Raw genomic sequence first — 12,839 nt, 5'->3', positions numbered from 1 at the left:
TTTGAAGTGCTGTATGAGTGTAATTTCTCTAAAAATGGGTTTTTCGGCAGCCTTACCGTAACAATAAGTCCCCTTTCCTGGAAGTATTTGACCAGAGGAATGGTGTTTTGTTTGAAGTTGGTCAGACGGCGCTCAATGGCCTTAGGGTTGTCGTCAGGCCGTCCCTGCTGCTCGGCTCGTTTCTGCAGCCTCTCCTTCAAACGGTGGTTAGTGCAGGCCAGGAACACCACAAGGTCAGGAGTACAGATCTAGCGGGAGAGAAGAGAATATATTAACCAACACTATAAATACTTTACCTCTCATAAAAGTCTTCATTTATATGTGATGGCCATAATTTGACCCTGTGGAACCTCAGAGGTGCTGACTCTTTCAAATCTCTGCGGTCCACTCAGGTCAGTCTCATTTTTAAATTCAGTTCACTCAGGTCAAAATGATAAAAATGCAACTCATTCAAAAACAAAAGACCTGATCTTTCTAAGGTCTGAAGAGACAGTATATATACAGTGGGTATATATAGTGTGTGTACACAGAAATATTTCCTGCTTTTGAATTAAATCTACTTGAATTCCACTGGAATTCATTGCCTTGAGGATTTCAGCTTATCACGTAGAAAATAGCCTGCGGCTGCACCAGCGACGCCACAGTTTTAATACAGGTGGGATTATGACTCAAACAGGTTAATACTGTCCCCCCTCAAAAGAAGATGAGTACATAAGCTGCCACTCAGAAAGCTTTTCTTTGCATTATTGCTTTTGTGTAATAAACAGAGGAGGATGATAGATAAACTCAGCTAAAAATTAGCATCTTTTTTGCGGGACTTAGATATAATCCAACAAGCAGCAGTTTTCATAATCATGTCAGTGGTTCTGTGTGTAGACAGGAGCCCGTTTGGATTTAACAGTTCAAGATAAATAACCCCATATCAGCCATATGTAAACAACACTATGATTTCTCTTACATACATTTGCCTATATAGATCACCATTGAGTGTTTTAATGCCATTAGTAATTACCAAAATATTTTTTTATGTTTCTCTAATGGTTATTCTGCCAGTATGGACAAGCTCTTTTATTGAAGCGATATTTGTTAATGGTTAAATATAATGATTGTTGTTATCCATGAATTTTTCGATTTATTTAAAAAAAAGTAGGTGGCAGCAGGTGGTCTTTTGACAAAATCATCTTTGATTTAGATTTTTTTTATGCTGTTTCTAATGATTGACAACAAATAAGACTGCAAATAAGGAGTAATACGATCACATTCAACTTCTCTTTGTGGTTATCAGGCTTTTAATTTGTCTGCCTCAACAGCCCAGCTACAGAACATCCAAGCAGCCAGTGCATAAACAGAAAAGTCATCAGAAAAATCATTATTGCAAAGTTCAACGTTCAGTTTAGAGGATGTGGTCTGTGGTGCGCATGACCTGTTTTGTAATAGAAAAAGAAAGGTTAGTGTGCCAACTGAATTTGTGTCATTTAAACCTTGCAACCAAAAAAGGAGAGTGTAAGCAGAGCTATTCTTTTTAGCTCAAAATGCTGCAGTTGTCACTATGTACAGTCGGTCAGCTCATTGTAATGAGTATGCCTGCCTCATAGTCCTTGCAGGTGACTATTTGTGACTGCTGTTGTGGGCCTGATCTCCGACAACATCGAGACGGCCTACCTGGAGGAGATTAGGAACCTGGAGACCTGGTGCCAGGAGAATAACCTCCTCCTAAACGTCAGCAAGACTAAGGAGCTGATCGTGGACTTCACTACAAAGCAGGCGAGGAATTACAAACCCCTCATCATCAGTGGCACGCCAGTGGAGAGAGTGGACAGTTTCCGATACCTGGGTGTCCACATCACTCAGGACCTGTCATGGTCCTGTCACATCAACACCCTGGTTAAGAAAGCCCGTCAGCGTCTCTTCTTCCTCAGAAGACTTAGAGACTTCCATCTGCCACTGAAGGTGCTCAAGAACTTCTACTCCTGCACCATCGAGAGCGTCCTGACGTCAAACATCTGCACCTGGTTTGGGAACAGCACCAAGCAGGACAGACAAGATCTGCAAAGGGTGGTGCGCTCGGCAGAACGCATCATTCAATCAGAGCTTCCTGACCTGCTGTCCATCTACACCAAGCGGTGCAAGTCCAAAGCTAGGAAGATTATGATGGACCTCTCCCATCCCAACAATGGACTCTTCTCACTGTTGAGGTCTGGGAAGCGCTTCCGCTCCCTTAAGGCCAAAACAGAGAGAATGAGGAGGAGCTTCTTCCCCCAGGCTATTCGGGCCCTGAACCAGGTGTAGGACTGGACTCTCCCAAACACGTCACTATAAGACTGGACTCTCACACACGTCACCACACGCACCACCACACATTTCCTATAATCCTATAATTCCTATAATTTATAATCCTTATCTTTATAATCTCTTCTGCTATTTGCACATTCTTTACTGTAAATTCCTAAGTTAATTTGTAAATTTTTGTAGTAAATTGTAAATATTGTAAAACTTTTCTTCTGTCATTTAATGGTCGGGCATTGTACAGCTACAAGCATTTCACCCCCATGTCATACTGTGTATGGTTGTGTGTGTGTGACAAATAAAATTTGAATTTGAATTTGAATTTGAATTTGAATTTATTTGTAATGTGCCCAGAACAATGAAGTACTGTCATGTGAGTACATAAGGCCTAAATACACTAAGCAGTTAAAATTCAGGGATAACACAGTTATAAACCATATTGGATCAATTTCATGTGCTTTGGTGCAATTGAAAGTACACTGAAGACACAGCAGCAAAGTAACACTCATTCAAGCTGCACAGGCAGAGCAGCTACAGTATGTACTGTCACACGAAGGTTTGGAGCACTACTCAAGCCCTACAAAATAAAATCCAGCAGGCAACTTGTGTACTTTTTTCTAGCCAAACTGTCTTGTGGGCTTCAGATACTGTTTCATTTTCATGCCATCAGTAGTGACAAGGACAGTAGCACCAAGAAAAACTAGAAAAAATATCAGTCAGGAGAAAGCAATGGTCTTTTGCACTCCCTCCAAAGCCATTCTCTTTTTGGGGATGTCCTTGTTTTTGTACCTGTTGTCACTTTCATTTGCAAAGCAGGTAAAATGGATTCACAATATTTTCTGCTTCCTAGCAGGACAGGACTATCCCTAAAATTTAACTGACTTTGTGTTATACTGTGAAGTGTTTTTGAGCAGTGTTTAAACATACAGTATAACAAAATGTGGCTGTCATTGACAAGAAATCATCAGAGCGTCTTCTTATTTAAAAGAAGACTAAGTCTTCATTAGGTTAAAGTTCTATAGTTAAGTGCCTAAAATGTTAGGTACTGACTAAAACACATTTAACAGCTACTCCACCCTGTAAAGTGTGTAACTAACAAGTGCAGATCACTGAAGGATACTTTTATCTGCATAACGTAAAGCATCATCAAAGTCAGGCAATTTAGTTTCTATGGTAGTTCTGACATCCTCAGGTGTGACTCACAGAAGCGCTAAATATCCTCCTCGTCTTGTACCTGACAACCCACCACCAGTGGGAACCTTGCACTATATAAAGCCTGCACAGCAGTTTATAAGTTAGTTTCCTCCAGCTTGTGTTTCACTTTGATGAAATGGACTTGATGAACACTCCAGAGTCTGCATTTTATCTGGCACAATGCCAGAGAACTAAAAATAGTCTGAACGACGATGCTTATCGAGGCACATGCCACTCCGGCAGTGCGACTCAGGCTTGAGTCTTATAGCCGCTGTTTTCTACGAGAACGGTTTTAGATAGATCTTTATTAAAATGGTTGTCCTCACGTCAGACTGGAGCAAAAAGACATCATGTCAGGCTGTTTTAATGCCGGCAGTTCAGTAAGTGAATCTATCTGTTTTGCTTCAAGGCCAGGAAGCATGTGGAGGCTTTCTTTCAAACACACACTCATACAGAGTCCTAAATAAGGTGCATAAGCAGGCTGATGCTGACCTGATGGCTGTGCCAAACATCACTGCTAATAACCTTTTAGGGATGTTCTGCTAAATGCACTCGATTGAAGGGAAAACAACAACAAAATCCAAAAAAAAAAAAGGTTTTGAAAAAAACAATGGCCGCAATTGACGCAGCTTCCTGTTGTGCTGCAATGGAAAGTTAATATCTATCACAGAAGGTACATAAGACGGTTGCTGTATGCTAACAAATGGTTTTAGCATTTAAGGATTTTTGTTTGTTTGTTGTGATTGGATTTGTGTGCCATTTTATTAGGTTTTGTTTCTGGTTTATTGAGATAAGAAACTGATTCATTTAAATGAAAAATCTTTTTTCATACTTTTTCACATAATACTGCCTTACACAAAGAAACAGTTGAATATGGGCTCCAGTCCAGAGTGAACTTGGCTGCCTTGAGTTAATTTCATTCTCCTCTTCCTTTCTAAACATATGTAGCTGTAGACTATCAGGCGTCTCCATCTGTCTGTATAGACCCAATTGTTCTCGGGTGGTTTCCTCTCCATCCGCCCTGCATCTCTCATGGAGAGGAACAAATTTTAAATCTTTGACGTCTCCAGGAGCTTTCTAACCTGTCTAAATGAATAGAACAAGACTGCATAGTTTAAATAAATGTCACCATATATACTGTAGAAACTGGAGGATGGCAACCGATTGCAGCTGAATCACTCGGTCTATAAAAGTCACCAAAACGAGTAAGCTGTCCAACAGAATCTCAAGTAAAAACCCAAAAGATTTTCCAGGAACACTAAAGCTGGCATTTTATTTTCTTTAAAAATGATGAATTGAAGATAGTTGCAGTTTCATTTCCTTTTATTTAACTAATTGCATAATGGGCTAATCCTTTAATTTTTCATTGAGTGTATTCTGCTGAACCTCAGTTAACATTAATTTTTATTGTTATACTGAGTCTTGCAGTTATTTCCTTGATTCATTGGATAATTGGTCTATAAAGCACAATAAATTATGCCAACTAAGAACATTGTGGTTGTCTTTAAACGTCTCATGTCCAATCAAGAGTTACAAAATTCTAATTACTGCATGTGTGTTTGAAACACCCTCCATTATATTTACAAATTGGGCACTTTAGTACACCTTATTAGAATGTACTGGACTGAGTATAATTTAAAGCACCTTGAGGCAACTGTTATTATGATTTGGTGCTGTAAAAATAATACTGATACTGGTGACTATGGAGTCCATTTGAGTACAGTGAACTCATTGTCATATTTAAGAAACTATCTTGAGATGAACTGAGCTTTGTAAAATCAAGACTTAACAGACCAGGCCTTGTTTTTAGGTTTTTGTTGTCTAGTTTTGCTGAAGCTGTGTGAGTTTCCTGTTAGCTGATAAGAGTAGAACAAGGTGTGGTCTTCTTCTGCTGCAGTCCATCTGCTTAAAAGTTTGACTAACTACAAGTTCAGAGATGATATTCTACACAGAGAACTGCTGCTCTTTATCAGACCATCCTCTTTAAACCCCAGACATGGTTGTGTCCGGTGTATCAGCATTTTTTGAAATGCTCAGACCAGCCTGTCCAGCACCAGCAACCACATTCAAAGTCATTTATTTACATTTCTTCCTCATTCTCATGCTTAATTTGAATTTTTGCAGGTCATCGTACACAGATGAGTGTATACAAGACCAATAATGGCAGCAAAATCTAATTCTTGAGACCCATGAAATATCAAACATTGGACACTTTTCCTTAAGATTTTTTTAATAGACAATAAACAAAGAGTTCAACTAATCAATCTGTTACTGGGATAGAACAGAAAGCTGTCAAAAGTACTTGTGCTTTTATTTAAAAGATGATTTCTGCAACCATTAACCTGGTTCATAACCAGCAGTGAGATTCCTTTTGAAAATCGTATTCTTTGATTTTGTCCCAGAGTCACACAGAAAACTATAATGCCAACAAAGAAGAAACTTCAGTCTTTAACTGTAACCTGTGCAGATTCTGTAAATGTCACCCACCCACTTATCTTGCATATTCACAGTGGTTATGTGTCTAGATGGAAATTCACAGAAAACAAATTGATTTTTTTTTTCTTGCTGCGGATGAAGAGAGCGGTGTAAGCTTGCTAAAAGAACAATTACATAACGTTACTGTTAGGTTTTTTTTTCTTTTACTTCCCCTTAGACCAGGGAAGTCTCTGTCTTGCAGGAGGAGGAAGATAAAGAAATGCGCATTTGTAATACGCAGAAATTAATTATTCTCAGAGCAGAAAGTTGAGTTTCTCTCTGTTGTTTTTATAAGAACGAGCACTTACTGCAGTGTAGCTGCTGCTCTTTTTGCACTTTTTAAATACCCGGTATGATGCATGAGTATGGATTTACGAGACAAGATTCATGCAGGAAACTGATCGATAAACAATCAGAGACTTACGGTAGACACCCAAAATTGTGATTGATGTTCCATGACTATTTCAAACCAAAGCTGATAAATAGGTAGATGTGTGTGTTTTGGATTTAGGGACCTCTCCTAGCCAACTGACAGTGGCAAATAAAGAGACTGGCACTTTCATACTCAATAGGAGTATTTGCTAAATGGCTTGATGAAGGGATAGATGGTCTCTCTGGGCGGCTATAAAGAGAGCAGGGTTGCTGTGGTGGCCCAGAGGAGTTGCCCATAAATGGCTGCTGTGATGCTGAAAAGGGCAAAGTAGCAGCATGGGGTGAGTAATGAAAATGGATGCTGCAGGCCCTCAGAGGATCACTCAGTTGTCCCCAAGCTCACAGGCTCCCAGGCAATGTGGGATCTGAAAATAAAGTGCTGAACCTTTCAGAATATGAAGCTCAAAGCAGCACTGAGCCTGTCTGAAAGTATCAGAGTCAATTTTATCTCTTTGAAGGTCTCTTTACAACCAGATCAAATGTAATCAAAGTTTACAGATACTCATATTAAATGTGTGCAATGTCTCAAATAACGAGATCAGTATTTGTGCAGATAATCCCTGTAAACCAAGAGCTCAGACTTCAGGCTGCTTTAAACATAAGGTTTCAGACAGTCGTTGGCTATGAGTGCAGAAGCCCCTCCCACCTGCTGTTCCAACCTTCTATTTATGAGTGGCAGCCAATTAAAATTGATCGTAAGGGGAAGACGGTCTCAAAGGGAGGGGCGCTATATGGATTGCTTCAGACAATTCGTATAACCTTAATAGGCTTAGTTTGTGAACCTCAGTGTCCAAAAAAATCTACTATTGCGAGTTGAGTTTTTTAAGAGAGGGTAAAAGATGATATCAGATTGGCGAATCATCGATCAAGTACACAGTTTCAGGCGTACGATTACAGTATCAAGCACAGAAAGAGCGATAACTAAACAGCTCTTTGTTTATCGTAAGAGACGTGTGTTTTTTAGTCCTAGACCATATCCTGTATTTGACTCCCGAAATAGCCATGTCCATGTAAACACACTCACCTCTACTATTGGTTCATATTTTTCACACAACATTCATGTAAATCCTTGCTGTCGACAACTCTCACTGGGTTAAATTGTTTGTTAGGCAGTCATTTTATCAATATCTGTGTCTGTGAGCTAAAACTACCTGCCTCACCAATCCGAACTGCTGGAGTCTCCAGGCTCTCTGTGGCTTTGTAACTGAGTGCGTAACTTGCTCTACGTCCTCCTCCTTCATCTTTAATCACAGCAGTCTCTTTCAGTAAGTAAACCTTTTTCCTCTCTTCTCTCTTTTTAAGCCCTCTTGGTCTAGAAGTGCTGTGCTGCTAATGATTATAAAGAGTTTCGAATCTTCAGCAGCCTCACAGGGACGTTTAGCAGCAGCATGATACAACGGCTTGCATAAGTCTTTTACAGCAGTTTTAGGTGTAGCTGTATAGTACTGGCAGAGGGAAAATATTCTTTAAGGGACGAATGTAATAAATAAAAAACATTTTTAGCCACTCGATTGTGAAGATATCCAGCAGACGTTCGCAGCTGACAGATCCGGTTTTTGAATTGTTCTTGAGATAAAAAAAAAAAATTTGGGGATATCTATTTTGTAATCTTTGAGATAAAATAAACAGTTAATAATTAGATGTCATGGTTTAACTAAATAATATAATACCTATGTACATCTTTTACCATACAAAATACTCCTTCATATATTGTCCACGTTTTGCCCATGTCTATATGTAGAAGTCTTAGGTAGCATCTTTGTGGTCTTGAGTTCTCTAGGTTTTCTGATCATCTTTCAAAATATTTCTTCGGACGTTCATATACAAAGGACATCATGGGACGTTTAGCCGCATGGAGTACTACCACATTAGGTGGTACTGCACTGTAATGTAAAACAAGTTGAGCCGCATCGTGACGCCTCAAAACTACTGTTAGTACTTTACAACACCATCTGGAAAGTGTCTGACAAAGTCCTTTTTTTTTGTTGCATGGGGCAGCACGGTAGGGCACCAATGCCCTACCGTGCTGCCCCATGCAACAAAAAAAAGAAGCAGGTTAACACTGTTGCCTCATAGTAAGAAGGTACTAAATTCCACTTTCTTCCTACCAGAGTCCAAAGACGTTAGTGGGGTTAGGTTAATAAGTGATTAGTGTGAGTGTGAATGGTTCCCTCTCTCTCTGTGTTTGGCATATTTGGATAGTAGTACTATATTATATTGTTTGAATAATTCCTACATTAGGTTCCCAGCATTCTGCTTTGCTTAAAAGCAAACCAGAATACACAGAAATACCACAGGTATTTCCAAGTAATTGTCAAACATTAAAGTTTGCTTTAATAGGTTATTACATGGTAAATAGAAACTGGCGGTTTTGCATTTTCCAGCTGTTTACTGCTTATTACACAGAAACTATCATGGATGTTTCCATTTATTAATTTAGAGCATTAAACATAATATTTACATTCTTGCTTTTAAGCCAAGCAGAATGCTGGGAACCCAAGGTAGGATCAACTCAAGAATAATAATATAGCAATAGTATCCAAATATGCTTAAACATCATCCAATATTACTCTTATTAATATGAGGTTATTGCAATCTAAACTGAAGTTTAACTGAAACACTTGAGTGTGTGCATCTACTCACAGACAGCTTAAACACTTCCAACAAACTGGCTACAAACTGCCTGCTGCTCCCAGATGTCATAGTTAACTGCTGCACATGACATGTGAGTTACATTGTGCTCTGATGTGACCACTGAATGATGCCAAATAAGTTATGTAAAGATGCTGAAAAGGCAACTGGAAACTCAGCTATATATTTGTTGATTTAGAAAAAAAGAAAAAAATCCATGCGGTATCCTGCACCAGTGTCTCCCAGGATTACAGACCTGTGGCACTGACTTCCCATCTCATGAAGACCCTGGAAAGACTCATCCTTATCCAACTCTGACCTATTGTCAGGTCACATCAGGATCCCCTTCAGTTCACTTACCAGCCCCGTCTCGGAGCTGAGGACGCCATCATCTACCTGCTCAATCGTGTCTACGACCATCTGGGGAAGCCGGCGAGCACTGTGAGGGTCACGTTTTTTGACTTTTCCAGTGCATTCATACCATCAGGCCAACACTCCTGGGTGATAAGCTGACAGCGATGCAGGTGGATGCCTTTCTTGTGTCTTGGATTGTTGATTACCTGACAGGAAGACCACAATTTGTGTGTCTTCAACATTGTGTGTCTGATAAGGTGATCAGCAACATAGAGGCACCACAAGGGACCGTCCTCTCCCCTTTCCTCTTCACCCTCTACACCACAGACTTCAGCCATTGGACAGAGACCTGCTGGCTTAAGAAGTTTTCACTGATGTTGTGGGGATGGAACTGGACTCCCTTAAGTCAAATGCACCACTGAACGACACAGGAAATCATTCTTGCCTGTGGCCCTCTCCCTGTACAACTCCCCCATCTAATGCATAGATTTACAGTTTAGAGTAAAATTTCAATAATGTATATTTAATCTTTGTAATATTCTGGATATTTATAAGTGAGCTGTTTGTATATATTAGAGCTATTTCTTATATTTTGTAATTTTGAAATATATTTTTTTTATTTAATTCAGTTTGTTGCTGTACTCATTGTCTTGGAGCAACTGTAACCACATAATTTCCTTCCGGATTAATAGTGTGTTCTGATTCTGATGAAAGGCACCATTATTTTTTTCTTTCAGTGTAAAAAGTTGTAATGTATAAAAAATGACATCCTCGAGTTGATCCCATAAACAGTCCACAGAAGGGTAGACCTAAAGGAACACCTTCGAGGAAATATGATTCATTGTTTAACATAAAAAGGTTCCATGTCTGAAAAGTGAAGTCAGAAGTGCCGTAAACCTGCATTCTTTTTAATTCAGAAGGCGGTGACTCCTCTGGTTGCAAAGAGGCGTCTATTCAGTCTGTCAGCTTGTTGATCTATGATCTAACTAAATAACATTGGTTCATTTTATAGACTATCATTCTCTTTAGAGTCAAGGGGAAACAAACCAGAGTGCACCAAACCTCAAACATTAATTCCTGTAAACTCATTGCACCACAAACCCATTTGTTCTCATTTGTATGCCTCACCCTTCCTTCACTTTCCCCCTTTTTGTCAGCCTCTCTGAGACATATCGGGAAATTTGCCAGGCTGGGAGCCACTACAGATTTTCAGTTAGACCTCTGCCATACTTTACCCTCTCCTGTAGCTCATCACTAAATGAGTATCATTCATATTTTGGGTTGGGGTTCTTGCTAGTGAAACATCCCTACTGGCAAGAAGAGACTAGATTTAGACAAGTGGGTGGAGTCCATCCATAGACCATACAGATCCACTGCACTAATAGACACCTGCTAATAAGTGTTAAATAGGATTCAAATGAAATACTAAGAAATTTTACTCTTGAAAAGTGGACTATAGAATTCTTGGGCAGCCTTGTAGTACAATCAGCTATATTTAAATCTTTAAGAAAAATAGAAACACCTTAAATGCAGTTGAGAAGTTAATTGAATTGGCTTGTAGTCTGGTCGCTGATCATAACAATAAAAGCTTCAAGCCTTAAAACAAATACTGGTTATTGTATACCCCAGGCCTGCCGCATGCTTGCATTAATATCTAGGTGGTCATCAGCTCACATCCAATCATTAATGACTTTATGAACTGTTTCTGAGCGGTTGCTAAGACACACTTATAAACAAAGCTGCATGGATATCTACCTTATGTAACATCCAGTAGACTTTCTCTAGTCCTGATCTAACAGCAGTGCCCCTTTACAAACCGCTGTAAGCTATTTTAAATGGCACTTAAATAACATTCTGACAATAAAAAAAATTGAATCAGCTTAACTGAATTTCAGAGACTGCTGCTTATGAAAAGCGGTGATTTATACGACTTCCGGGCCGTGAATGTGAAAATGCCTATTAACACACAAATGTGTGGCAACATAGATGAGTTAGCCAGTGACTGTGAGTTTATTGAATTGTTTACACATTAGTAGATGTGATCTGCTCCATGTTTGGAACAGCTGGAAACACACTTATAGCTCAGCTTTGAGGTGTATCAAAGAAGGGAGGAGTATGTGATTGGGTGGGTGTTGCCTGTGTAGAATAAGGAGGGGATGTTTTTCTCATTATCATTTAATATTTTAATATGTCATTATTAGTTCCTTAGAAGTATATAACCAGCTTTGCATTAAGCATAAATTGAAGTTTTTGATCTTACATTATTCTTTGCATTACAGTGATGGTGATAACTTTAGTTTGATCTTTTCTTACAGGTACCAGAATAATAACATGATTTTCCATTGCAGATGTAATCATGATCATTCCATACACATTGCAGTTTGTTGCTCATTCTAGAGTTGTGCTCAAGGTAATTAAAGGTTAAAAGCTACAGCCAGTGCGAGTCTGGCTGATCTATGGAGGGCAAAGGCTTTGAGCTTGGAAGGCCGCACGCGCTTACACGGCACTTATAAGATGTCATTCTTGGTGATTTTGTGCTTAGTCATGTTTTAATATGTTTTAAGTAGAAGTAGCTGATCCAGCAATATTCATTTAATATTATATACTTGATTTAGAGCAATACACACTGATGGTCTTAATAAATGAAAGAGTCCTTGTAGTTGCCATGTTGTGTCTCAGCAGGGTACAGATGGTTCCAGGAGAAGGGGGGCAGGTAGCGTCTGCCCTCGGGAAGGAGACAATGTTATTCTTTGTGTTAAATAAAATTGTCAACATTGATTGTATTACACCTGTCACTACGCATGAGGGGGCGTTCTAATACCCTGATTTCATAAAACTATGGAGATGTGTTTTTTGAGATGAGATCTGAGACTGTCTGCATACAGTGTCCATCTCCCACGTGTGTGATCATTAAATCATCGTTTGACTCAACCCGACCGGACCAGTGTTGTTATTGTGGGTTTTTCCTCTGGTGTCCATCTCCAATATTTTTGAACCATAACACCTGGTTAGCACTGATTCTCTACACGAGCCAGCCACATGTATCCTCTTGTTTATGTGTTTTGTTTCCTCAGGCAGCTTTCAGACAGGGAGCACGTACTGAGTGGAATCTGCTGTCAGGCGCAGCGGACCGGGGAGACGACAGCAACCTCATTATGAGCTATTATTACACCCAAACTTGGCCTCTTCACAACAACAGGGAGAGAGGGTACAAAAACCAGAGTGGCAAGAGGATATAACAAAGACATTCGAGTGGGTTACATATCCACAGTGGTTACTGTGATGGGCCCACAGAAACCCCTCACAATGCCTGAATGCTTGTTGTTCAATAAATCTGGCATACTTGGAAAATCATCTTATTATAACTGTGGAAATGTTGTTCTCTTGTGATAAAAAAAAGAAAAAGATCCTAAGGGACTTTCAGGTTAAAGTTAAATATATAAAACAAAACTAAATTGTATGTTAAT

At 39.4% G+C, this 12,839-nt stretch overlaps 1 protein-coding gene and 1 long non-coding RNA gene across 2 annotated transcripts in view; one reads left to right on the top strand and one right to left on the bottom strand.

Moving 5' to 3' along the window:
• Positions 1 to 12,839, bottom strand: part of ak5 (adenylate kinase 5) — a 111,296-nt gene that overhangs the window by 75,948 nt on the left and 22,509 nt on the right. Inside the window, exon 6 of the mRNA XM_082514831.1 lies at positions 57 to 248. Within this exon, the coding sequence (XP_082370957.1) occupies positions 57 to 248 (192 nt within the window). The remainder of the gene's footprint in view (positions 1 to 56; positions 249 to 12,839) is intronic.
• The window catches only part of LOC309694650, a 30,529-nt gene that overhangs the window by 5,027 nt on the left and 12,663 nt on the right, over positions 1 to 12,839 (top strand). The gene's annotated exons all lie outside the window — the stretch shown is intronic.

Source organism: Aulonocara stuartgranti (genome assembly GCF_965226115.1).
Source record: "Aulonocara stuartgranti genome assembly, chromosome: 18".
Classification (NCBI taxonomy): domain Eukaryota; kingdom Metazoa; phylum Chordata; class Actinopteri; order Cichliformes; family Cichlidae; genus Aulonocara; species Aulonocara stuartgranti.
This window is presented reverse-complemented; position numbering and strand designations above follow the sequence as displayed.